The sequence below is a fragment of the Tupaia chinensis genome, unplaced genomic scaffold, assembly GCF_000334495.1.
Source record: "Tupaia chinensis unplaced genomic scaffold, TupChi_1.0 Scaffold000704_1, whole genome shotgun sequence".
NCBI classification, from domain to species: Eukaryota; Metazoa; Chordata; class Mammalia; order Scandentia; family Tupaiidae; genus Tupaia; species Tupaia belangeri.
Genome location: NW_006160227.1, coordinates 2,824,897 through 2,848,941, shown reverse-complemented (window position 1 = coordinate 2,848,941; position 24,045 = coordinate 2,824,897). Strand labels below are relative to the sequence as shown.

Genomic DNA, 24,045 nt, shown 5'->3' with positions numbered 1-24,045 from the left:
GGGCAGCACAGCGTCCTAGGGGCACACACTACCGTAGCTTGGCCTGTCTGCAGCCTCTAAGAGGTGCGTTTTGGAATAGGTTATTTGACATTAGCATTGAGAAGCTCTCAGTTTTATCCTCCAACTTTTTTTTTTTTTTTTAATTTTGAAAAACTTTAAAACAACAGAATAGTCGGAAGAAGGACGCAGTGACCATTCCAACACTCTTGGCCTCGACTCGCCAGTTCACACCTTGCCACGTTTGCTTCCCTCCCTCCCTCGCCGCCTCTCCTCCCCGTCCCCTCCTCCCCCTTTCCCGTTCTACTTTCTCTTTTTGTAGAGAGAGACTTTAAGTGTCTTGATTATTTTAAACATCTCAGCACATAAGTTTTTTTTTTTACATGTTTTTGCCTTAGTGTATGTGCACTCGCTGGAGAGAGAGTAACAGAGACAGCCAGAGGGGGAGTCAGGCATCAGCCCCCGCCCGCACAGGGGTATGGCCATGCCGCAACCCCTCCTCCAGTCTCCCACTGGAAGGTTAGGCATGCATGCACATGTGCCCGGCGTGAGTTTAAGCCACCACGTCTAGGACTCGAACCGTGGTTGACCATGTGGGAGTCCAGTGACATAACCATCTGCTGGTCCCTCACCATGTATCTTCTAAGAGCGAGAACATTTTCCTGTATAGCCACATTGCTGCTATCACGCCCAGGAAATTTAGCACGGATTAAATACTATTATCTGGGGCTGGGTGGTGTGCTGAGCTCCCACCATGGACGCGTGCAGTCCGAGTCTCAGGCCTGGCTGCTCGCCTTCTCACTCTCTCTGTCTTTGGTGATTGCACATGCCCGGTAGCAAATTTAAAAATAATAATGATAAAATGAAATAATTCTCTTACTTACTTATTTCTTTATTTTAGAGATTTTTGCTACAGGTTGTGTGTGCTCATTAGAGAGACAGAAAGTGAGAAATCACCCCTCTGGGGGGATGGCCATGCTGCAGTCCCTCCTACTCTGTCCTCCTCTCGGGATCTTGGGCACGCACGCACACGTGCCTGGCATGAGTTTAAGCCGCCGGGTCCAGGATTCTAACTGCGGTCGACCACGTGGGAGTGCAGCGACATAGCCTTTACACCATCTGCCGGTCCCCCACATAAGCAATTGTTTTTTAAAAGGTAGTATTTTATGGTTCATATTCAGATTTTGTCAAGAACCCCAGTACATTAATGTCCTTTATATATAGTTTTTTCCCCCAAATTTAAACCAAGATTCACAGGTTACACGTTGCTTTTAGTTGTCAATCGCATGAGTCTCCTAGAGTAGTGCCTGCCTGCTCTTCCATCTTTACGGCGTGGACATGGTCGTCCAGACCAGCTGTTTGTGCACGTCCCACGAGGGACCGGACTGCGAGGACTGGGGGTGCTGTGCTTGCCGCCCCGCACGTCGGGAGCTCACGTGTAGTGCGAGTCCTTGTTGGTGACGGAGCACGTGGCAGGGGCGGGTAATTAGAGGGACCTGTGCGCACCCCGCTCACCCACACGCTTGCCCACGGCGGCTTGCCCTCACGGTCGGCCTTGCCACTTACCCCTTACTACGCTGCCCATCTCAGAATGGTTTTCCCCAGCCCTGCCCTTCCACTCATTAGCTGGCATTATTTCTAGAGGAGCCGTACCGTCCTCCAGCTCAGAGAACACCCCGAGTCTTAGTGTCCGTCCCAGAAGCCTTTGGGCGTGTTCATCATGGGAACTCCGTGCGACAAATGTCGGGAGCTCAGGCTGTCCACTCTGCTGGGTCTGAAAACGGAAGAGAAGAGTTAGCTCATCTTAGGGCTCGTTTCTCCTCATGTTTGACTTGTTCCCAGTGGCCCGAGACCTGGCTTAACATTTTGAGACCTCTTTCTCACTCCTGGGCATCTTCTCAGAATTTAAATTTGGTCAGAAGGGTACCATGATTTTGATTACTTACCTTTTTTGCTGGTATTGAGAGCACTCACGCTCTACTTTAATCTGTCCTTACTGAAAAACGAGCAGGGCCTGGTGGTGCACGCCACGTTTATTTGGAGACCGAGGCATGAGGATTGCATCAGTGAGACTGTCTATAAAAAAATGACAATTTTTACTGCCACTTTGCTTTTTTCTTTTTCTTTCTCTCTCTCTTTTTTTTTTTTCTTAAGCTTTTGTTATAGGGCACATATGCTTGTCAGAGAGCCAGGGAAAGGGAGAAATCACTCCCTGGGGAGATGGCCACGCTGCAGTCCCTTCTCCATTCTCCTCTTGAGATTTTAGGCATGCATGCACACGTGCCTGGTGTGTTTTTCAACCCACTGGGTCTGGGATTTGAACTCTGCAGTTGGCGATGTGGGATCCAGCTGCCCTAACTGCCGTGCCGTCGGCCGGCCCTGTCTTACTTTTTCCGTCCAGTAGCTTTTATGTAGTGCTTTGGGTGGCTGTGCCTGGAAGGTGCCAAGGCTGCCTGTGGTCGCAGGAGCACGCACGCGGAGGGACTTCGCTACGTCGCTGTGTAGTTCGAGAACCAGGCATCACTGGCCCCCTTCCCCGCTCTGTGCCCCTGAGGAGTAAGTGTCCTGGAGTTCATGAGAGCAGAGACTGCTGTGTTGGGGTACCAGGGCTGATGCTTGTTCTTTATCAGCTGTGCGTCATGAGTAAATTTCTCATGCTCGATGAAATGTATTAGGTATTACATTTTTAGTGTTTTGTTTGTTTCGTTTTGGCTCTAGGGCGTCATACATGTGCTCTCCAGAGAGACAGAGAGTGAGAGAGAAATCTCACCCTGTGGGGGATGGCCATGCCACAGTCCCTTCCCTCTGGATTTTGGGTATGTGTGCACACATATATGCCTGGTGTGGTTTTCAGGCTGCCGGGTCCGGGATTTGAACTGTAGTCAGCACTGTGGTTTCAGCATCTCCACCATTGCACTTCCTGCTGGCCCTCATTGTCATATGGTGACAGTCACAGGAAGTTGGTCTAATGAGCCGTGGATGGGCAGGGACCTCCAACTAAGATCAGTAGTGCGAAGGGTTCTGTCTTGTATTTGGTGATCTTTTGAAGGTTGTAAATAGAAAACAGCTCTTTTTTGACATGTCATTTAAGTCGCATTTAAATGAAATTGAACTCCCCGAATACTGACTGAGCCTCTAGTCGAGTGTCCTGAGCGGTAACTCACGAGTGAGAAGCAGCGGCTGCTCTCGGAGCTTCTGTGTGTGTCTGCAGAGCAGGTGTGGTGGGCCCGAGGGTCTCCAGGCAGGCCTAGTCAGTCGTCAGGCCGGGCCTCCTGGGCAGATGAGGTGGCGGGCTGGGATGGGGTCGCCTCACCCGGGGAGGCAGTGGAAGACCATTTCTCATACTTATCTTTTCTTCCCCTAGGGAAAAACTAGAAGAAAAAGCCAAATTATATGAAAAAATGACCAAAGGAGACTTTATCGGTAAATACAATGATTGGTTTATACTTAATTTTCTGTAATTCATACAGTTCTTTGATTTTACATCATTTGTCAGAAGAACCGTAAGAACATGGGGAGGATCTGAAAACCAGGACTGTGTGCCCCCCATGGCAGCACAGAGACGGAACTCAGCAGTATGGGGTCCCTGGTGGGCGCCCGCTGAGGGGCTGGGCAGAGCAGCAGGTCCAGTGGGAGCAGGGACTCCGTTCCCAGGTGGGTGCTGACAGCTGGAGGAGGGCACAGAACAGAGCCCAGTTAGGCCCCAAGCCCAGGTGGAAAGGAAAAGGCTGGTGGGGTCATGATTAGAGCAGGGTGCTGGGGTGATATTTTTGTTTTCCCTATATTTCTTCTCATTTCCCTATTCTTTCCTGTGATGAGCTTATAATTGCTGTAATAGAAAATAAATCTCCCTTTTTGTGGTACCTCCAAAAAAGAAAACCCAATTCGTAATTAGACAACGGTCGAGGCAGTTTTACGAAGCAGCGAACGTTCCACTGCCAAAAGGCAGGGAGAGGTACAGGATGAGGTCGGGGAAGTCTTTCCAAGAGGGCGGGCTCTGACAGGTCTGCAGGCTTCGGAGAGCTGGAGGAGGACTCTGCAGAACGAGAGGGGGGAGTGGATAAGAGGAGGGAGAGCCGCCAGGGCTCGGTAGCCGCCTCGCCTACCTCGCCTACCTTGCCTAACCTGGAGGCCATGCACAGCCAGAGGCAGGCCAGGCTGTCCCCAGGTCACTGACTGCTCTTTTCAAACAGTAGGGCCACGTTCCCTGCGCAGTGGGAGGCCTGGCAGGGGAGACCAGGTACTGGACAGAGCCAGGCGCCTGGGAAGAGGCCCCGTCTCCTCCCCGGGGCAGCAGAGGGAGGCCGCCTGCCAGGAGGCCCCTCTAGCTGGTATTCAGCAGCTCAGCTTGGGGAGGGCAGACTCTACCTGAGGTATTTTATGGCCTTACAAAAAGATGCCGAAGTCTTTCCTCTCTTGGTCAGACTTTCCTTGTGTTGTTACAGAAGCATGGAGGAGTGTGGACGCAGAGCGCTGGCTTTCAGAGCCCACAGCCTCCTCCCGGGAGTTACACTGGGCCTGACGTTGGGGCTTCCTCACAGTAATCTGGGGGTATCACCACCACCCAGCAGTAGGGACTCACTGTGTGTCCACGGGAAAAGACTCGGGACTGGAACTTGTTTTTGGTTTTTAGAGAGATATTTGCTATAGGGTGCGTCCACTTGCCAGAGAGAGAGTAAGAAAGCGAGAAATCACCCCTGGGGGGATGGCCACGCCACAGTCCCTTCTCCTTTCTCCTCTCGGGGTCTTGGGGACACATACACACATGCCTTGCGGGAGTTTTAAGTCTCTGGATCCAGGCCTTAAACCACGGTCGACTCCACGGGAGTCCAGCGACGTAACCGTTGTGCCCTCTGCTGGCCCTGGGGACTGCAAGTTGAAGCCAGGAGAATAAGACTCCCTGTGAGCATGTTCTGGGGGTTCACGTGCTGCCCCGGGTTAGATTAAATTCACGGACTGCCATTTAACTCTCTCATGCTTTCCTCCTCGAGGAGATCCCAGGCCTGAGGGCCAGCAGGGCTTCCGCATCGGCCCTGCAGAGCCTGGCTGTGGGCCTTGCCTGAAATAGTCCCTGAGTTGAAAAGACTTTCTCCTTTTACCGGGATTGAGGCCTTTAAACCACTTACTACACCCCAGTACTAAAGTGAGGCGTAAGCAATCCAGCCCATGTGATTGAAGAATATCACACCTGTAGCAAAACAGGCCCACTCTCAAGAGCTAGTGATCAGAAACGTCGTTTTTCTATGTTACGCAAGTGGGCAGATGAGCTGCTTAAAATCAAATGAACGAGTTGCCTTAAAATGGCATTCCGAGGCAGTAGCTTATTGCCCACTCCAATGGGTACATCAGTGAGGCAGAAAACTCGAGGCTTGTTAAAGATTTCTTCTGGGGTAGGGTTGGCAGGTGGTGTGGTGGTTAAGGCACTGAACTCCCACATGGCCAACCACGGTTCCTGGCCTTGGTGGCTTGAGGCTCATGGTGGGTACATGTGCGTGCATGCCCAACATCCTGAGAGGAGAATGGAGAAGGGATTGCGGTGTGGCCATCCCCCCGGGGTGATTTCTTACCTTTCCTCTTTCTAGATCTGTTGGTCTCTCTCTCTCTGGTGAGCACATATGCCCTGTGCAAAATCTAAATGCAAAAAATGATTTCTTCTGGGGGCGTATGTTTCCGATGGCCTGTTTGTACCTGCCCTGTCCGTCTTGGGTGGAGGCTCTGTGTGTTCGTAAGCGTCAGGGGCTGGGGCTGTGGGACTAGCCGGCCACCATGGCGACGGTGTGACTGCTCCTTGTACGTTCCATGCGCAGCTCTCTCCTGCAGTGTCAGGAATCTAAAAACGGTCTTTGTGTCCTAGACGAGGAAGTGGAGGACATGTACCTCGTGGACTTCACGCAGAAGATCATAGACAGACGCAGAGAAATGCAGGCGCTTGGTGCCAACAGGGACTCGCACCAGGCGGGAGAACGGGACGACGAGGAAGAAAGCCTCTCGGAGAAAGACATTCCTCCTCCCCAAGACCCCAGCGAGGAATGGTGGGTAACGTCGTGGCGCCGTCCGAGTAGCGTTCTCGGACTCGGGTTGGCTTTCGTTCGGTTGTGGCTGGCCTGTTTCTCCTCCTCCTTCCTGGTTTTCTTTCTCTCGAGACTCCTCTTTAAATCTGACTGGATGAGGTCCTTGCAGATGTAGAAACAGCAGCTCCCATGCCGTGGAGAAATAGTCACAATGGGTACAAGTGGTGTCTGAGCACCTACTGTGTGCCGAGCGCTGTGTCGGCACGCTGTGGGGAGGCCTCCCTCGCTGTGGGGACGGTGCTCAGGTCGAAGCCTGCTCTTCTGGCACTTGCGCTGCGGCCTTGCCCAGGCCCGGGCTCGGGCACGCTGAGTCGTCCAGGAAGTGTGGTCTCTGGCAGCCACAGCGGAGGAAGCTGGCAGTGAGCACAGGACAGCTCCTTCTGGCCTGACGCTTCCTGCCGATGGTTTGTGGGCACCGTGGGACTCGGGCAGCTCCCGTTCCGCATCGCCATCGAGTTCTTAACCTCTCTGAGGCTGTCTCCTCCATTAACGCCGAGATTCCACTGCCTCGCTCCCACCCTGGTTTGCCTTAGACTCCTTCAGGAAGTACAGGTAGTTTCTTGGGCTACGCCAGGACCTGTGGAATGTAAGCAGGCCTTTCTTTTTTTTTTTCAAAAAATTTTCTATGAAAAAAAGAGAAAGTGCCTGAGAGAGAGGGAAAGACAGACAGCACCCCCGGGGGCAGGGAAGGGGACCACACCACATTCCCTCGGCCCCCATTCTCCTCACGCGCATACGTGCCAGGTGTGTTTTTCAAGCTACTGGGTCTGGGGACTTGAGCCACACAGACAGCCGTGTGCTATCTAGCCACCGTCACCACCACACCCCTGCCCGGCCCAGCAGCCCCTAGTTTTAGTTGCCAGAGGGTGCGTGCCCTTTCCACCTCTCAGGAGGGTGCGACCACACTGCAGACCTCTTTCTTCTCTACTTCCTGTCGGGATTTTGGGCACACTCAAATGTGCCTCGGATGGTTTTTTTTTATCTTTTTTAAAGGATTATTTATTTAATTTTATTTATTCATTCATTTATTTTAATTTGACCAGAGACACAGACAGAAGAAAAGTGAGAAAGCAAACCACCAGGTCCAGGACTTGAACTATGTTCAGCTGTGCAGGAGTGTCCAGCTCCTCAACCACCATGCCACCTGCTGGGCCCCCATGCCAGCTCCTCAAGCCACCAGGGCCAGGATTTGAACCACATCAGCCAGATAGGATCCAGCTCCCCCCCCCCCCTTTTTTTGGAGGTTTTTTCCCAGGGGCGTGCGCTCACCGGAAAGACAGAGAGAGACAGAGAGACAGAAAGTGAGAAATCACCCCCCGGGGGGATGGCCACGCTGCAATGCCTTCTCCTCCTTTCTCCTCTTAGGATCTTGGGCACGCACACATACTCTCCCGGTGTGAGTTTAAGCCACCAGGTCTGGGACTTGAACTGCAGTCGACTACATGGGATTCCAGCGACATAGCCATTACGCTAACTGCTGGTCCCAAGGATCCAGCTCCCTTAACCGTTGTGGATGGGGTAAGACCCAGCATACCCTTTCCCTTACGTCAGTAAGAAAGGAAGCAGCGTGGCTGGCTGTTCCATTCTCTGCCCAGGACAGTCACTGAGCAGCTCGTCCGCCAGCGCCCGATGGTGCTTGGGGTAGACCAGGACTCCGCGCGTTTCCTGGCAGGACTGCCCCGCCCCTCCTGCCTCCCAGAGCCCCCTGCCTTCCCCTTGAGGCTCCGTGCTCTCCTAGCTGGTAGTCGTTGGAACTTGCCCAGGGTCGTTCGAGACGGCGGGCTGAGAGCTGACGAGGACGGTCTCCACAGTGGATCTCAGAGAACTGCATCTTCACAAGCTGGGGTGTCCACATAGGCCCAGAGATAAGATTCTCACTGGAACGAAGCAGGTAGTTCTTTGGTACCTTCTTTTTCTTTTTTTTTTTTTTTAAGAGATATATTTTTTTTAACTGTAGGGCATCTGCATTCACCAGAGAGAGATGGAGAGACAGAAAGCGAGAAATCACCCCCCAGGGGGATGGCCACACCGCAATCCCTTCTCCTCCTCTCTCCTCTAGGGATTTTGGGCACGCACGCACGTACGCCCTGTGTGAGTTAGAAGCCGCCAGGTCTGGGACTCAAATCTCTGTAGTCGGCCATGTGGGAGTCCAGTGATATAACCACTGTGCCATCTGCTGGCCCTGCTTAGGTCCCCTCTAATGGGCTTTTAGCTCACGGACCGGCTCCGTTCGGGGTAGGGCTGAGGTGTGCGTTGCAGGAGGAAAGAGAACGCGGACTGCTGCATTGGTGCTGATCGTCGTCAGCCCTAACCGGCCCTTGCTGCGCCTCTGCCCTGGGGTAGCGCTCCGTTAGCGCACGCCTGCTCTCTGAGGCTTACCTTTTACCTGGTAACTGTACAGATGAGATACTAGAGAAAGATCGAGGCAGGCTTTTAACGGTCCTTCTGAGCCAGTGTTAAACTTCTGTGTCTGTGAGCGAGCCATGGGCACGTGCTTAACCTCCCCTGTGCCCTTCAGGGGTGGCGCGCTGTGCCTCCCCGTGTCCCCGCAGGGCTCCGGGCCAGCCAGCCCGTGCCCACCCGGTTGCTCAGCAGCGCTGCCTGCGCTCTGCCAGCGGGCCCTGCTGTGGGACTGCTCCGGGGCAGAGTGGCCGGCATTGCTTTCACAGCATGGCTGTCGTCGCCCCCGAGAGGGCTAACGTCGCTCAGAAAGTGTCTGCCTATCCATGCCCGCGTGACTACAGGCAGTCCGCCCTTGATCTGAGGAGTTGGGAGGGCAATTGAAGGTGTCACATGCCACCATATGGTGAGGGAAGTCGCACTGCCAGCAGTTCTGCCGCTTTCTTTGTTGTTAAATTAAACTCCAGAATTGGAACTGCTTGTACAATCCTTTCAGTAGCTAAGTTCCAGGTGGTGGAAAATCTTTCCACGAAAATACTGTAAATAATTACACAGACCATCTGGCTAGATGCTTTTCTTTCCCCATTCATTAAAAAAAAGCAAAAGGAGAAATTGCTTTATGCAGTGGGAGGTTTTATTTTTGGTGATTATCAGTCTTCAGATTGTAGAAATGGATTCCCAAACATTTCAGTTCGTTTTTGTTGTTGCTTTGCACATTTTTGCCATGGTGTGCATGCGCTCACCAGAGAGAGACAGGGGATGGCCACACTACAGTTCCTTTTCCTTTATTCTCGTCCTGGGATTGTGGGCCTAGAGCTCATGCCTGGCGTGATTTTCAGGCCATCGGGTCTGGAACTCAAAACGTGGTCGGCCGTGTTAGTCCCGAGCTGCAGCCCCCGCCGCCTGCTGGCCCACAGCGTGACGGGCTGGTGGTTGGCGTGGTCATTGCTAGCGAGCAAGGCCGTGCGCATCCCGACTGGCCTGGGATCGGTGAGGTGACCAGAAGCTGTGGCTTACTGTGTGCCCAGCGCCCTGCTGACAGGCTGCGAGGCCCCGCCCGTAGCCTGAGAGACGGGAAGTCTCGCTGTGGATGCGGTCACGGTGTTTCTCACAGCGGCCTGTCCGCAGGTCCTGGGGGTTACGTCTCCCTGCGCATCGTGCTCTGCCTGGCCCTGCCTTGAATTGCCGTCCAGTTCGGGCAGGGCTGGGGACAGACGTGTGTCGTTTGGGTTCCTCCCTATGAGAGTCCAGAACATGCCGTGACCTACATTAAGAGGTTTCTGATTCACTGGGAAGAATTATTGGGTTGTCGGGAGAGTCCTGGCACATTTTTGTATAGAAAACCAGAAAAATATGTCATGACTTTTCTGGTGACCTAATACATAAACTAGAAAAAATGGAAGACTAAAATGTCAGACTGGAGGGGCCAGCAGGTGGTGTGGCAGTTATGTCGCTGGACTCCCACATGGCCAACCACGGTTTGAGTCCTCCACCCAGTGGCTTGAAAATCATGCTGGGTGCATGTGCGTTGCGTACGCAGGATCCCAGGAGGAGAATGGAAATGGGATTGTGGAGTGGCCATCCTCCCTGGGGGGTGGTTTCTCACTTTCCCTCATGTCTCTGTCTCTGGCAAACACTGTGCCCTAAGGCAAAAACCTCTCAAAAATAATAATAATAATGTGGAGCAGCAGTTAGCGTAATGGCTATGTCGCTGAATTCCCATGTAGTCGACCGCGGTTCAAGTCCTGACCTGGTGGCTTAAACTCATGCCGGGCGCGTGTGCGTGCGTGCCCAAGATCCCGAGAGGAGAATGGAGAAGGGATTGCGGTGTGGCCATCCCCCCTGAGGGGTGATTTCTCACTTTTTGTCTCTCTGTCTCTGTCTTTTTGATGAGCGCATGTGCCCTGTAGCAAAAACCTCTCCAAAATAATAATAAAGACTTGGAAAGACTGAACAAGCTGAGAATCTGGCATGCAAAGCCAGGTTATTAAGATGCTGATAAAGTGTCTGGGAATATCTAAACTAGATTATGTTAAGTTTTTAAATGTTTCAGCACATTTCTTTCCTTTTTCCTTTTTTTTGGAGAGAGTTTTGTGCCATAGGGCGTGTGCACTCACCAGAGAGACAGAGAGACAAGAAAGCGAGAAATCACCTCCCAGGGGGGATGGCCACGCCACAATCTCTTCTCCATTCTCCTCTCGGGATCTTGGGCACGCACGCACACATGCCCACTGTGAGTTTCAAACTGCCAAGTCTGGGACTCGAACCGCAGTCGGCCACTTAGTCCCGCAGAGTGACCGTGACACTATGTGCTGCCCCGCAGCCCATCTCTCGGTGATGGAGCTCTGTGAGATCAGAGCCGTAAGTGGTTGTCTCTGTGGCGTGTAAAACTAAGGTGTGGTGGAGGGCACAGCGGGGTGGTTGTGTGCCGTCTCTAGCCCTGTAAAGCACGTCTGGCCAGCCGTGGTGCTCATTGGTAACACGTGGGGAGGCCCCAGGTTTGCATCCCAGGGGCTTCCTCTACAGATCCTGGCTGGCTGTGGCAGGGTGGATTGTGGCATGAAGGCTAACGCAAATGCTCCTCTCTCACTCTCTGTCTTTCTCTATCTCAATGAAGAAATAAACTTAAAGGGAACCAGCAGTTAGCGTAATGGCTATGTCGCTGGACTCCCACGTAGTCAACCGCGGTTCACGTCCCGGACCTGGTGGCTTAAACTCACGCCGGGCACGTGTGCGTGCGTGCCCAGGATCCCAAGAGGAGAATGGAGGAGAAGGGATTGCGGCGTGGCCATCCCCCCTGGGGGGTGATTTCTCGCTTCCTGTCTCTCTGCCTCTCTCTGTCTTTCTGGCGAACGCATGCGCCCTATAGCGAAAACCTCTCAAAAAAAGAAATAAACTTAAAACGGCATGCTTCTGTGAGTGGTAGTCATGTAGTCATGCCTCAGGCTGAGGGTTTTGCTTGGCAGCGAGGCCTGTACCCCTCCTCCACTGTGTAGCAGCTTCCTGCCGTCCGGGCCGTCTGTCCTGTGCAGAGCCTTCTTTCACGTCTTCTCACTTTGATTTCAGGGTGGATTATGTGGACTCTCTAGGGCGATCCCGGCGCTGCATGAGAAAGGACTTGCCGGACCTGCTGGAGATGGACAAAAACCTGCAGGGGAGACTGTAAGTGCATGATCTGCAGTGCTTCGCCCAGGTCTGAAATGCAAACGGGGTTCGCTTTGTAGGAGAGGTTGTTTTACGGTTACTTATCTTTGTTGCCCTAGAGATCTTTTTTTAACGTATGAAAACACCGTAACACTTCCTAGAGGTTGGTAGGCACTGCACCCGTAACCCACGCACTGCGCTCATAAGCCACGCCCAGGATGCAGCCCGAGTGGGGATGGCCTGTGCCGTGCGGCGATGGCGTCTGTGCTTGGAAGGGTGTCTGATTATAGAGGGGCAGACAGAAGGATCCCAGCCCAGCCTCTGTGGGAAGGAGGCTGGAAGGTATGCACCTGGTTGCCCCATGAGCTCTTGCGGGCAAGGAGGTAACTAGTTTACTTATTTTATGAAAATAGGTCTTCACGTTTTTCTTTTTTTTTGGGGGGGGGGGGGAGATTTTTTTGCTATAGGGTGTGCGTGCTCACCAGACAGAGAGACAGACAGAAAGCGAGAAATCACCCCCCCGGGGGGATGGTCACACCGCAGTTCCTTCTCCGTTCTCCTCTTGGGATCTTGGGCATGCATGCACACGCGCCCGGCGTGAGTTTAAGCCACTGGGTCCGGGACGTGAGCCACGGTCAACTACGTGGGAGTCCAGCGACATAGCCATTACGCTAACTGCTGGTCCCCACGTTTTTCTTTTAATTGCTCACCAGAGTGGCAGAGTGCAAGTGAGAGAGCACCCCCTAGTGGAGCGTGGTGACACCACAGTCCCTTTTCCTCCATTTCCCCCTCCTGTTGGGGTCTTGGGCGCACGCACACACGTGTTTTAAGCTGTTGGGGCTGGGATGCAGACTGTGCTTGGCCATGTGGGATCCAGCTCCCTTAACCATTAGGCATGGGGCCGGCCCAGTGCATGCACCGTGAAGTAAGGGCCTTAGAGTCAGATTCCCTCCGGGCTGACGTCAGATACCCGAGCTCAGATGCAGGCACCCTGCAGGTCAGCCTGAAACCTCGCGTGGCTCCCAGCCTGACCGTGTGTGAGAGCAGTGCACGCCTGGGCACAGTGTCGGGCAGCTGGCGGGTCGCAGGACCAGAGGCCTTCCAAGTCCATCCCCAGGCAGCCGAGCGTGTGCTCCCTCCGCACAGGCCCCGAGTGGAGAGCCGAGTGCCGGGCAGGTCCTGATATGCTGACGGAGCAAGCCCGGAGCATGATCAGGAAATGTGCCGTCGTTCCCCCCACTTTTCTGCGGGGCAGAGGCCTCAGACGGAGAGCTGTCACCCCCATCACTGGTGCTGCTTGTCAGAGAGCGGCTGCTGGCTCGGCCGCCACGCTCGGGGCTCACTCGCCGTCTCTCTCTAGTTTCGTCAGCCCCGCCAACGAGAAGACCTTGTTGTCTGAAGATATGAGGAAAGAGCTCCAGCGCCAGCAGTGGGAGGACGAAGAGAGGGAGGCGCTGAGGAGGCCCGTGGGGCCCGTGCATTACGAGGACATTCGGGAAAATGGTACCATTGTCTCTTTCCGCTTCTTAAGTCTTCTTCAAAAATCTTGAACTAATGACAAGCATAAGGGCGAGTATTCATGAAGCCATGGCTCTCCCATAGAGACGAGTGTGCTTTGAAGTTGCGAAGCTCTCCTTTGTTCGCTTCAGAGCCTGAAAAGTACTCCTAATTAGGACTGTCTTCCTAACAGAGGGCCTGTTACCCCGGGAGTTAAACCCAGAGAGAAGAGGAGGCGGCCCGTGGCTGGAAATCGGTGGCTTGTGCTCCTCTCTCGACAAACGAGATGAAAACTCGTTCTTGGTTTTTGTTTGTTTGTGTAGCCACCCGTTTTTTTTCTTTTTGAAATTTGTTCCAAATATCGCTGTACTTCTTTCTCACTCGGTGGGAAGTTTGACTCAAGTATAGTTTGCCAATTGGGGAAATCTGATCTTTCGGATCATTTGGTCTGATTTCAGAGGCCCGGCAGCTTGGTGTTGGTTACTTTGCCTTCGCCCAAGACAAAGAGCTGAGGAACAAGCAGATGAAGACTCTGGAGATGCTGCGTGAACAGGTGCAGATTCCGTTTGCAGCCGGTGTGGCGCAGCGTCTGAGCAAGTGCTTTCGTGTTGGGCCACACCGCAGAAACATCTAGAACGGTAGTCAGGAGGAGGGTTGATGATCAGAGGCCGTCAGCAGGTGCATGAAGGTGTTTGCCATCCCGTTGGGGTGTTTCAAACTTGGAGATGCTTTTTTTTTTTTTTTTATTTAACTTTACTTATTTATTTTAATTTGACCAGAGAGGAACAGAGAGAGAGAGGGAGAAAGTGAGAAAGCAGGCCACCAGGTCTGGGATTCAAACCATGGTCAGCCACGTGGGAGTCCAGTGCCCTTAACCACCACGCACTTACCAGCCCCCAAACTTGGGAATTCTAACGATTCAGAAAATCCGTGGAACTGAGAATTTAACTCCAGTTTCAATTGCGGTTCTTTTGGGGTGGCCTGGGTGAGAATAGAAGGTTATTTGGGGGTTGTAAGGAGCAGAATGGAATTGGCTGGTTTGCTTGGCTGTTGAGTCTTCCAGGATGCTCTGTGACCTTGTGCTGTAGGTGATGACTGGATGACAGAGGCTCCGGTACTTCCTGGGTCACTCGGGGGGTCTCATGGTAGCTTCTTAGAAGTGGCATGAACATCAAGTAATCTACCTTTAGAAGAAAATCAATTATTTCATCCTTTCGGATAGAAATTACGAATTTGGCTTCAAGCAGTGTTTTTCTCATTTTCTGCTCAGACAACAGATCAGAGAACAAAACGAGAGAACATAAAGGAAAAACGAAAGGCCATGTTAGAAGCAAGACTCGCCAAACTTCGACAGAAAAAGATGAAGAAATCGAAAGAAGATGGAGCAGAAGACGACGACAAAGGTCTGTCACGGCTCCTATTTCTGAATCCCAGAGGGAAAAGTCTTGTTCCACTGGCGTCTGACTGGCGGGGCTGGCGGTGTAGGAGCGAGCCCCTCGGTGTCCCTCCGAGGCCCTGCCGGAGCAGAGAGTGAGCCCCGTGATGAGGGGCGACTCCACACCGTTCGGCTGTCCCAGGGTGCGGCCGCAGTGCGCTGGGCTGCTGCTTCGCACCCAGGAGTGAGTAACGGAGACCCCTTAGAGAGCTTTTTAAAAATTATTTTATTTAACTGTTTATTCATTTTACTTGTTTTTATTTGACCAGAGAGGGAGAGAGAGAGAGAGAGAGAGAGAGCAAGTTAGAAAGCGAGCCACCACGTCCAGGACTCGAACCGTGGCCGGCCATGTGGGAATCCAGCACTCTTAACCACACACCACCTGTCGGCCCTGAGGAAAGGTTTTAAGATAAAGTTTTATTATGCACACACAGACTTACGATTTCACACTTGAATTTTTTGCCGTGGCTGTAGTTTTTATTGATTGTGCGTGCGTGCGTGCGTGTGTGTGTGCTTGTTAGGAAACATGCTCACCAGGTCAGGCAGTAGAAACGCGAATGTAGACAGCCTGCCAGAGACCTATGCCCTGAAGGTGGCAGTCTGGCACCCGGAGCACATCTTCCCTTGGGAACGCCGTTGAATGCTGTGGTCAGCCCGGCTTACCGGGGGAGCTGTGGTAGGATAGGTGTAGGGGCTGAACAGCCTCTGCCAGGAGGCCCTCCAGAGACTGGCCCACACGAACACCTCAGGAGCAGGGCTGGAAGGGTATCCTGGGCAGGCTGGCAGCGGTGCCCTAGACAGCTGGCTGTTCCCAGGGCTGCTCCTGCCATCCCCTGCAGCGTGGAAGGGGAAGAGAGGGGCGGGGGACCAGCTTCCTTTACAGAGATGTGTGGAGGCCCCGTACAGCCTGGACATTTGATCCCACCGGCCCGAGTTCAGCCCTGGGGGCCACACACGGCTTCAGGAGAAGCTGGGAAATCGCCTAAGTTCTATAATAAGTAGTACTTTTCCTTTCCTTTCTGTTCTGTTTTTTTTTTTCTTGAGAGACTTTTGCTATGGGGCCCGTGTGCTCATCAGAGAGAGAAAGTGAGAAATCCCCAGAGGGCATGGCCACACCGCAGTCCCTTCTCTTCTACTCTCCTCATGGGATCTCGGGCACACACGCACACACACCCAGTGTGAGTTTCAAGCCGCCGGGCCTGGGACTCCAACCGTGGCCGACCGTGTGGAAGTCCAGTGACGTTGCCACCACGCCACCGGCTGGTCCCAGTACTCGTCCTTCTAGGGCACTTCTTCCCGCCCCAGCACCGTCAGCGTTGCTGTAACTCCCTCTCCCTCTCACTGGAGCAGGCGGAGATGCCGTCGGACCTTTGCCTCCAGAACCAGAGGCTGCGCCCACGCCCCGCGCCACTGCCCAGAGCAGCAAAGTGGAGGTCATCGTCCAGGAGCGGAAGGACACCAAGCCCGGAGTGCCCCACGTGCGGGAGTGGGACCGAGGCAAAGGTACGGGCCTGGGCCCTGGTCAGACCGCGGTCGGCGCGGCACGGCCGTCCTTGAGACCTTGGGGGCTCTCCGGGTCCTGCGCTGTCCCCTCTGACGGAACGCGAGGAGGTGCAGTCACTGAAGGCCCCTGTGGGAAGGAGGGCATTTGCGGGAAGCGTGAACTCCTGCAGGAAGCCCTCCTGCTGCTGCTGCCCCAGGGGTGTGGAAGTCACGGGGCTGGCTGCCCTGCTGCCCTCCGTCCATAGCCGTCCCGGTTACGTGTGGCTGAAAACGATCTGGGCACCCGCGCGCTTCCCCGGCTCCCCCCGTGGTCCCCTCGAGCTGCGCGAGCTGCTGTCGGCTCCATCTGGGACACGGCGACTCTGCGTCCTCAGAGAGGTTTCCGAGGGGTGTTAGCGCACGCTGTTCGAGCCGACGTTCCCCAGAGCTGCTGCGAGGATGGAGACCGGAGCCCGAGGGAGGCTTGGGCAGGCCCCTCTTGCGGCTAGCGAAGGACAAAGCCGTGTCGTGTGCCGCGGCTGCCGAGGCACGGCAAGCAAATGCGTGGAGCTTCCCCCTCTCACTGCGTCTTTGAAAACATGGTCTCAGTGGATTGGGGATGTCTCCAGGCCTGCCAGCCTTCCCACAGAGCCTCCTGTGAGTCTGTTCTCATCTGGAGACACTCCTTGTTCTCAGGTTCCTTACGCTAACCGAAGGTGTGCCCGAGAACTCACAGTATAGTTCTGTTGGCGCGCTCTGTTCTTCAGAGCACGCGAGGTGGCTTTTTATGGGGGGAGAGATTTCTGCTATGGGGTGCGTGAGCTCACCAGAGAGCCAGAGAGAGACAGAGCCAGAAACCTCCCCCCCGGGGGATGGCCACATCGCGGTCCCTTCTCCATTCTCCTCTTGGGATCTTGGGCACGCACGCACGCACATGTGCCTGGTGTGAGTTTGAAACCACCAGATCTGGGACTCAGACAGTGGTCAGTCACGTAGGAGTCCAGTGACATAACCACTATGCCTTCTTCTGGTCCTGGGGTGGCTTTCTTATTTATTTATTTTATTTTATTCATTATTGTTATTATTTTAAAATCTGCTATAGGACTTGTGCACTCACCAGAGAGAGAAAGAGAGAGAGAGAGAGAGAGAGAGAGAGAGGCAGGCGAAGCAAGCCACCAGGTCCAGGACTTGAGTCGCCATCAGCCATGTGGGGGTCCGGCGCCTTCACCACCACACCGCCTGCTGGCCCTTGAGGTGGCTTTTAAGAAATCTATGAAACAACTGGGGACAGCCAGAGGCACGATGTTTAGGCAGCTGCTCTCACACGGCTGACTGTGCAGCTTGGGAACATGCCAGGCACGTGTGCGTGTGTCATGCCCACGCTGCTGGAGGAGGGGAGGTGGGGACTGCTGCGTGGCCGTTCCCCGCTCGTTGTGGCTGCTCCCACCCCCGCGCTGTCTCTAGCGAGTACACGTGCACCCCGGCAACCAAGTCAGTGTCTTCAGTGAGGAATAGTAACGAGCTCGGCCGCGTCGTTGGTCAGCCCTCACACTGCTCTTCCTTACTTTCTCTAGAGTTTTCCTTCGGGTACTGGTCGAAGAGGCAGTCGGATCTCCGGGCTGAGAGAGACCCCGAGTTTGCCCCACCATCGGATTACTTTGCGGGACAAAGGAGACCCGCTTCCTCCAGTAGCCAGACGTGGAGCAGGCCGGGGCCGGCACTCGGCGACCCAGGGCAGCAGCGCTCTGACCAGGGCCACGAACCCAGCTTTTCCCAGGGGCCGTCCACCCCGGCCCCCGGCAGCCCACCTGCAGCGCCCCCGGTCACCTTCCAGACCCTGGATGATATGATATCGTATTACAAACAGGTGACATGATCGAGCGGACAGCCGACGTGATCCATCCGGTCGACGGCGCCCTCCTCCCCCAAAGACTGGGCTGTTCCGCGTGCTCCTGTCCTAGAAGGCACAGACTTCAGGTGCATCTGTCTGCAGGGAGCAGCGGGAGCGGCACTGGGAGCCCTTGCCCTCTAGCTGTTCCTTACAAGTGTAGAGACGCACTTGTCCGCACTAGGAGCTGTGACAGTAACCCTCCCTCTAAAACTCGCACCGAGCCGTTTCCCCGGCTCACACCCACTCCACGACTGGCTCACGCTCGAGGCCCGCTCCGTTCCTTTGGCAGATACTCACATGCAGGTGTCCGTTCCAAAGGCCCAGCTTCCAGACCAGTAGGGGGAGCCTGGACCAGGAGGACTGTGCCTGGCACATGGTGGCAAGCGAGGGGCCACTGCGGGAGGCAGGGCGGTGTGGAGTCCCGGAAGACCCTGGCGCTGGCAGTTAATGGTAACATTGGACACGCGGAGGGAGACCAGGGAGGAGCACGTGGTACCAGAAAGGGAGACGTGCAGTTAGTTACTTTACTGTCGTGCACCCGCTTCCGCCACGCCCCAGCCGAGCAGCACACGTGTGTGGAGTGACTGGGGCTTTTGGAGGCTGCGGGGCCTGGTCAGGGACGAGTGCTCCCAGGCCTTGATAGATAGCGCTCTTCAGCCCGTCCTGCCTCCCGGCCACTGCCACTTAGGTCCCCAGTCACAGGGGCCTCGGCTGGGTCAGACTTAGGCCTGCGTTGACTGGAACGGGGAGGCCCCCGTGTCGTTACTGGCTGGCAGGCCGGCACTGTGCTGGGCCCTCTGCCCGTCCCCTGCCCGGCACGCCTCAGCATTCCCTTTACGCTGCAGGCAGGCACGCGGGACTTGTCACAGCCCCATCTGCCAGCCCCAGGGTCCTGTAAGGACGTGGCAGCACAAGTCCTGGAGGTCTCCGAGGTAGGGGAGGGGTAAGAAAGTCCCACCTGCCCTGGCATTGTCTGCTCCCCCACTGTGTGACAGGAGTGCCCCGTCCTTGTCTCCGATGACCCTGGCGTGTGAGGAGGGTCAGCGACTGGTCTGAGGTCATGTGGCACTCAGGCAGTGACGTCTGATCTCCGGGCCCATGCCTTTCCCAGTGCCCTCTGCTGTCTGGTCACCCCAGAGTCGAGCCACCTTGGCCAAGACCCAGAATTCTTACAAACTGACCTAAACCCACAGCAAGGGCAGTGTTTATCAGGCTTCATGACCGCTCCGTCACCTAATCAGGCACGTACCTCTGTTAATAAATGTACATTCAAACCAGCTAACCCGGCTGCCTTAGACATTAGAAATTGGTTGTAGGGGCCAGCAGGCGGCATGGTGGGTAAAAGGCACCGGCCTCCCACATGGGCAACTGTGGTGCGAGTCCTGAACCTGGCGGCTTACTCTCCCCCTGCAACTCAGTCAAATTAAGTAAATAAAGCTAAACAAAATAGTTACTTAAAAAAAAAGAAAGAAATTGGCCCTAAAATTCATACGGAAATACAAGGGACCCAGAATAGCCAAAACAGTTGTGAAAATCCGTTGGCATACTCGCGTGTCCTGACTTCAATACTTAATACGCTGCAAAGCTGCAGTAACGCAAACAGCAAGGTCCTGGCAGAAGAATGCGCAGGCCAGTGGAATAGGGTTGAGCATCCGGAATAAGCCTGGTACCTGTGAGCATTTATTTATTACTGCCTGAGCGCTCGTGCACCTGCAGGAGGGGAACTGAGCAAGCGCAGCCCAGCGAGGCACGGTGACGCCTCAGTCCTCTCTCCCATTTCCCCGTCCCGTCAGAATTTGGGGGATGCAGCACATGTGCCCAGAGTGTCCGTTCCAGCCGGGGTCAGGGTTCCAACTGCAGTCGCTGTGTGGAATCTGGCTCTGTCCACGCTGCTTACCTGCTGCACTTGGGGCTGCCCCTGTGAGCAGGTGTTTTTGACAAGGGAAAGAACAGCCCCTTCAACCAGAAAGAACCAAGCACCCTATGCAAGTGAATGAGCTCGGGCTTTTATTTATTTATTTATTTTTGGAGAGGATTTTGCTATAGGGCGCATGCACTTGCCAGAGACAGAAAGCGAGAAATCACCCCCCGGGGTGGGGGGGGATGGCCACGCTGCAATCCCTTCTCCATTCTCTCGGGATCTTGGGCACGCACGCACATGCACCTGGCGAGAGTTTAAGCCACCAGGTCTGGGACTCGAACCACGGTCAACTACATGGGAGTCCAGCAACATAGCTATTACGCTAACTGCTGGTCCCTGAACGTGGACTTTGAACCTCACACCATATTCAAAATCAGCTCAGAAATGGAGCAAAGACCTGAGTGTGAGAGTTGAAGCTAGAAAATCAGCTGAAGGCCTGTGGGACAGGGAGGAACAAAACAGCCCATCGAGAGTACGAGAAAGCCAACCTAGATGGAGACCGGAATAATCGAAATAGAACAGAAAAGGAAGGACACAGGCGGGCACGAGGAAGCTGAGAGAGGACACGTCTGCGAGGCAGGGCAGGCTGTGAGAGGCAGGTCGTGACGGGGCTCACCAAGCCAGGCCACAGCCGGAGTGCGGGGCCAGTGGCCAGGGGATGGTCCCAGGAGGGGCCCCCTGTCACTCCCCAGAGCACCGAGGGTGGGCAGTGAAACCGCTGTATGCCCTGGCTCAAGGTCACCATTCTAGTAGCAAGTCGTGCTTTCCCTGGGATTCCAGAGACAGCCTGCCTCCACCTCCTCCTGGCAGCCCGAGTCAGGTTCACTGTCCCTAGTTCTGGCCTTCGTCGGGAACGACAGGGCACGTGGTGCTCCTTCTCATAGGCCTGTTCTGTCCCAGTGGACCCAGCAGATGGCACCAGAGTTCTTAAGAGTTCAGCGTACTCTAAAATAGCAGTCCGACAAATAAAGCCTTTTCTAGGAACCATGTTTCAAAAGGAAAACCAACTTTTAAATAGATTTTACTTAGCCCAGTATATCCAAAGTATCATTTCAGTGTTTGTTATCAGTACATAGAAATTAAGATATTTTATATTTGTCTGCGTGTGTGTGTGTGTGTGTGTGTGTGTGTGTGTGTGTAGGGCACGTGTACTTGCCAGAGACAGAGAAAGTGAGAAATCTTTACCCAGGGTGGACGGCCATCCGCAGTCCCTCCCCTTCACTTTTTCCCTGGGATTCTAGGCGTCCACACACGCACCCGATGTGATTTTCAAGCTGCTGAGCCTAGGACCTAACCTTGCGCTTGGCCATGTGGTCTGAGGTCGTGTGTCACCCGCATGGCACGCCTGGCGCTTAGAGACAAAGACTGGCACCTGAACCACCACGCCACCTGCTGGTGCCATTTCTGTCACACTAAGTCTTTAAAATCCCCTGTGTATCCACCTGGCGCATTTCTCAACGTAGATGTTAACCTCTCATTTCCTGTCTAACTCCAAAGACACGTGCACACTGGTCACCTCTCAGTCCTTCCTCCAATTCACCATCTCTCAGTCCCGGGCACACTTGCACATGCCAGGCGGGAAGCTGTGGGGGCCAGGACTCAAATCCTGGTTAGCCACGTGGCCTCCAGCTTCCCTGCACAGCACTGAAGCCCCGGGTGATGGGGCCTGTCCTGGAGGCTGACTTTCATCAGGAATACTCAATCTGTATTTAGTTTTATTTGTTTTTTCTAAATTTATTTTTTAAAATTTAACTTTATTTTAATTCAACCAGAGGGGGGTGAGAAGAGAGAGAGAAAAAAAGAAAGTGAGAAAGCGCACAGTCAGGTCCGGGACTCGAACCACGGTCGGCCATGTGGGCCACCACGCCACCTGCCAGCCCCTGTATTTAGATTTAATGAAATAGTTAAACAAGTAGATTTAGATCCAAGTTGTTCCAGACATAAACATGCTTAAAGATTTCCCAGTGACTAAATCCGATACGATTTTTTTGAGAGGTTTTTGCTATAGGGCGTGTGCACTCACCAGAAAGAGACAGAGAGACAGAGCAAGAAATCACCCCCCAGGGGGGATGGCCACGCTGCAATCTTTTCTCCTCTATTCTCCTCTCAGGATCTTGGGCACACATGCACACGCGCCTGGCGTGAGTTTTAAGCCACCGGGTCTGGGACTCGAACTGCGGTCGACTACATGGGAGTCCAGCGACATAGCCATTACGCCAATTGCTGGTTTCAATCAGATATGATTTTTACATCTTAGTGAACTTTCCCAGTCGTGCTATCCTCATTGCAGATGCTCAGAGGGCACATAGTCCCATACCTCCGTACCGATAGTTTTTACACGCATTAGGGTCCCCCTCTACGTAATCCCATCCTTAGTAATGAGAAGGTTGGCAAATCTCTTTCTCCCAGGTGTGCACTAAGCACTCAGGATGTTCTTAATTAATTATTTTGCTATAGGGCACGTGCGCTCGCCAGAAAGACAAAGAGAGACAGAAAGTGAGAAATCACCCTCCAGGGGGATGGCCATGCCGCAATCCCTTCTCCTCTCGGGATCTTGGGCATGCACGCACACATGCCCGGCGTGAGTTTAAGCCACTGGGTCCAGGACTTGAACCCATGGTTGGCTATGTGGGAGTCCAACGACACAGCCATTATGCCAACTGCTTGTCCCAAGTACTCAGGGTGTTCTGTAGCTGTATTTAACTTGGGAGCAAGCAGTGACAACACCCTTAGCACACGCGACCATGCCCATCCATGCCTCTGTGGAGCTAAGCGGAATGTCTGAGCTCGGACATGGCCTCGGATGATTCGTTTCCGTTGTAGTCTCTCCTCCAGGCCTTCGTGTGTTTTGACACACTTCGTTGGCGTTGGCTCAATACATCATTTGGTTTGCTTGCAGAATTCCCCAAGGAGAATATTCAAATGCACGCACACGAGATTTCCTGCTGTTTAACTGCACATTTGCCCGCGACTAGAGGGATCCCTTGTCCCCTCTGAAGGCCAGAGCAGAGCCTGCGGACCCTTGTGACATACAGATGAGGTGGTAGAATTTAGAACCTGCCACGGGGCGGGTACTGGTCTTTGCAGTTAACGGGACAGAGAGCAGCCCCTCCGTACGTGTATCGCTGCCTTTGAAGCCGAAGACTGAGCCAAGCTGGTTCTACGCCAAGCGGTTCTCGGAAACTACATGGCTGAGGTGAGTGATGAGAGCGGAAAATAATGTGTAGCCCCGCTAAAAACAGAAGGGGAAACTGCCCGCCTCCCACACCTCCCCTGCCTGCTGGCTCGCGGAGGCCCGCCTGGGTAGGCCGTGGACGCCGACCTTCATGTTTAAAGGGTATGGGTTGGAGCGAGGGATGGGGCTGGTGTGATCGGAGTCTGTCATTGTCCAAGGACACGGTAAGTCAGAATGTCCGAAGGCAGCAAGGTGTCGTAGTGAGACCTGTCACCCGGCCTGGTCCTGACGCCCTGGCCCGGTGCGGCCTTGTCCATCCTGAGCTGTGGGTGCGTATACACACGGCGCCTGTGTGCTTGTCCAGCGATAGTGTGCAATATTCTGTCTTTTTTTGGAGAGGTTTTTGCTATAGGGTACGTGCACTCGCCAGAAAGACAGAGAGAGATGAGAGACAGAAAGCGAGAAATCACCCCCCGGGGGGATGGCCACGCCGCAATCCCTTCTCCTCCATTCTCCTCTCGGGATCTTGGGCACGCACGCACAGGCGCCCAGCATGAGTTTTAAGCCACCGGGTCCGGGATGCGAACTGTGGTCGACTACGTGGAAGTCCAGCGACATAGCCATTACGCTAACTGCTGGTTCCCTGGAATATTCTTTTACACCCCCAGTCGAACAGCTGCTTTCTCCACTCTGTTTCTAACTGCCGGGTTCTCCTACCTCCACAACCTCACAGGTTTGGTGGCATTTCGGCCTGGTTTGAAGCATTTTCTCTGGGATGTGTTGTAGTCTCTGTCTACTCGGCCACTCTCAGTAACTGAGCTTTCCTGGCCTTGAACGTGGGGCGTCTGCTTCCCCCTCACCTCCCTGCACACGGTCACGGTTATCCAGCTTTCATTTTGTTAGCGTGTTTATCTCCTCTACGAGCTAGCTAGCACCCTAACAGGGTCTTCGGCCCAACCCACCCCCAGTCTCAACCAGCCCTGGGTCAGGTGCACACGGTACTCAGGGAGGGCTGCGGACACAAACCCAGGA

The 24,045-nt window shown here is 54.2% G+C and overlaps 2 protein-coding genes across 2 annotated transcripts in view; both read left to right on the top strand.

Moving 5' to 3' along the window:
- The window catches only part of CCDC174 (coiled-coil domain containing 174), a 23,515-nt gene extending 4,319 nt beyond the window's left edge, over positions 1-19,196 (top strand). Inside the window, exons 4-11 of the mRNA XM_006160680.3 lie at positions 3,362-3,420; positions 5,852-6,029; positions 11,535-11,630; positions 12,973-13,115; positions 13,568-13,662; positions 14,380-14,512; positions 15,895-16,047; positions 17,601-19,196. Of these exons, the coding sequence (XP_006160742.1) occupies positions 3,362-3,420; positions 5,852-6,029; positions 11,535-11,630; positions 12,973-13,115; positions 13,568-13,662; positions 14,380-14,512; positions 15,895-16,047; positions 17,601-17,902 (1,159 nt within the window). The 3' untranslated portion in view covers positions 17,903-19,196. The remainder of the gene's footprint in view (positions 1-3,361; positions 3,421-5,851; positions 6,030-11,534; positions 11,631-12,972; positions 13,116-13,567; positions 13,663-14,379; positions 14,513-15,894; positions 16,048-17,600) is intronic.
- Positions 19,197-22,918: 3,722 nt separating this feature from the next.
- Positions 22,919-24,045, top strand: part of FAM194C (family with sequence similarity 149 member C) — a 105,061-nt gene continuing 103,934 nt past the window's right edge. Inside the window, exon 1 of the mRNA XM_006160679.2 lies at positions 22,919-23,034. The gene's annotated coding sequence lies outside the window, so the exon portion shown is untranslated. The remainder of the gene's footprint in view (positions 23,035-24,045) is intronic.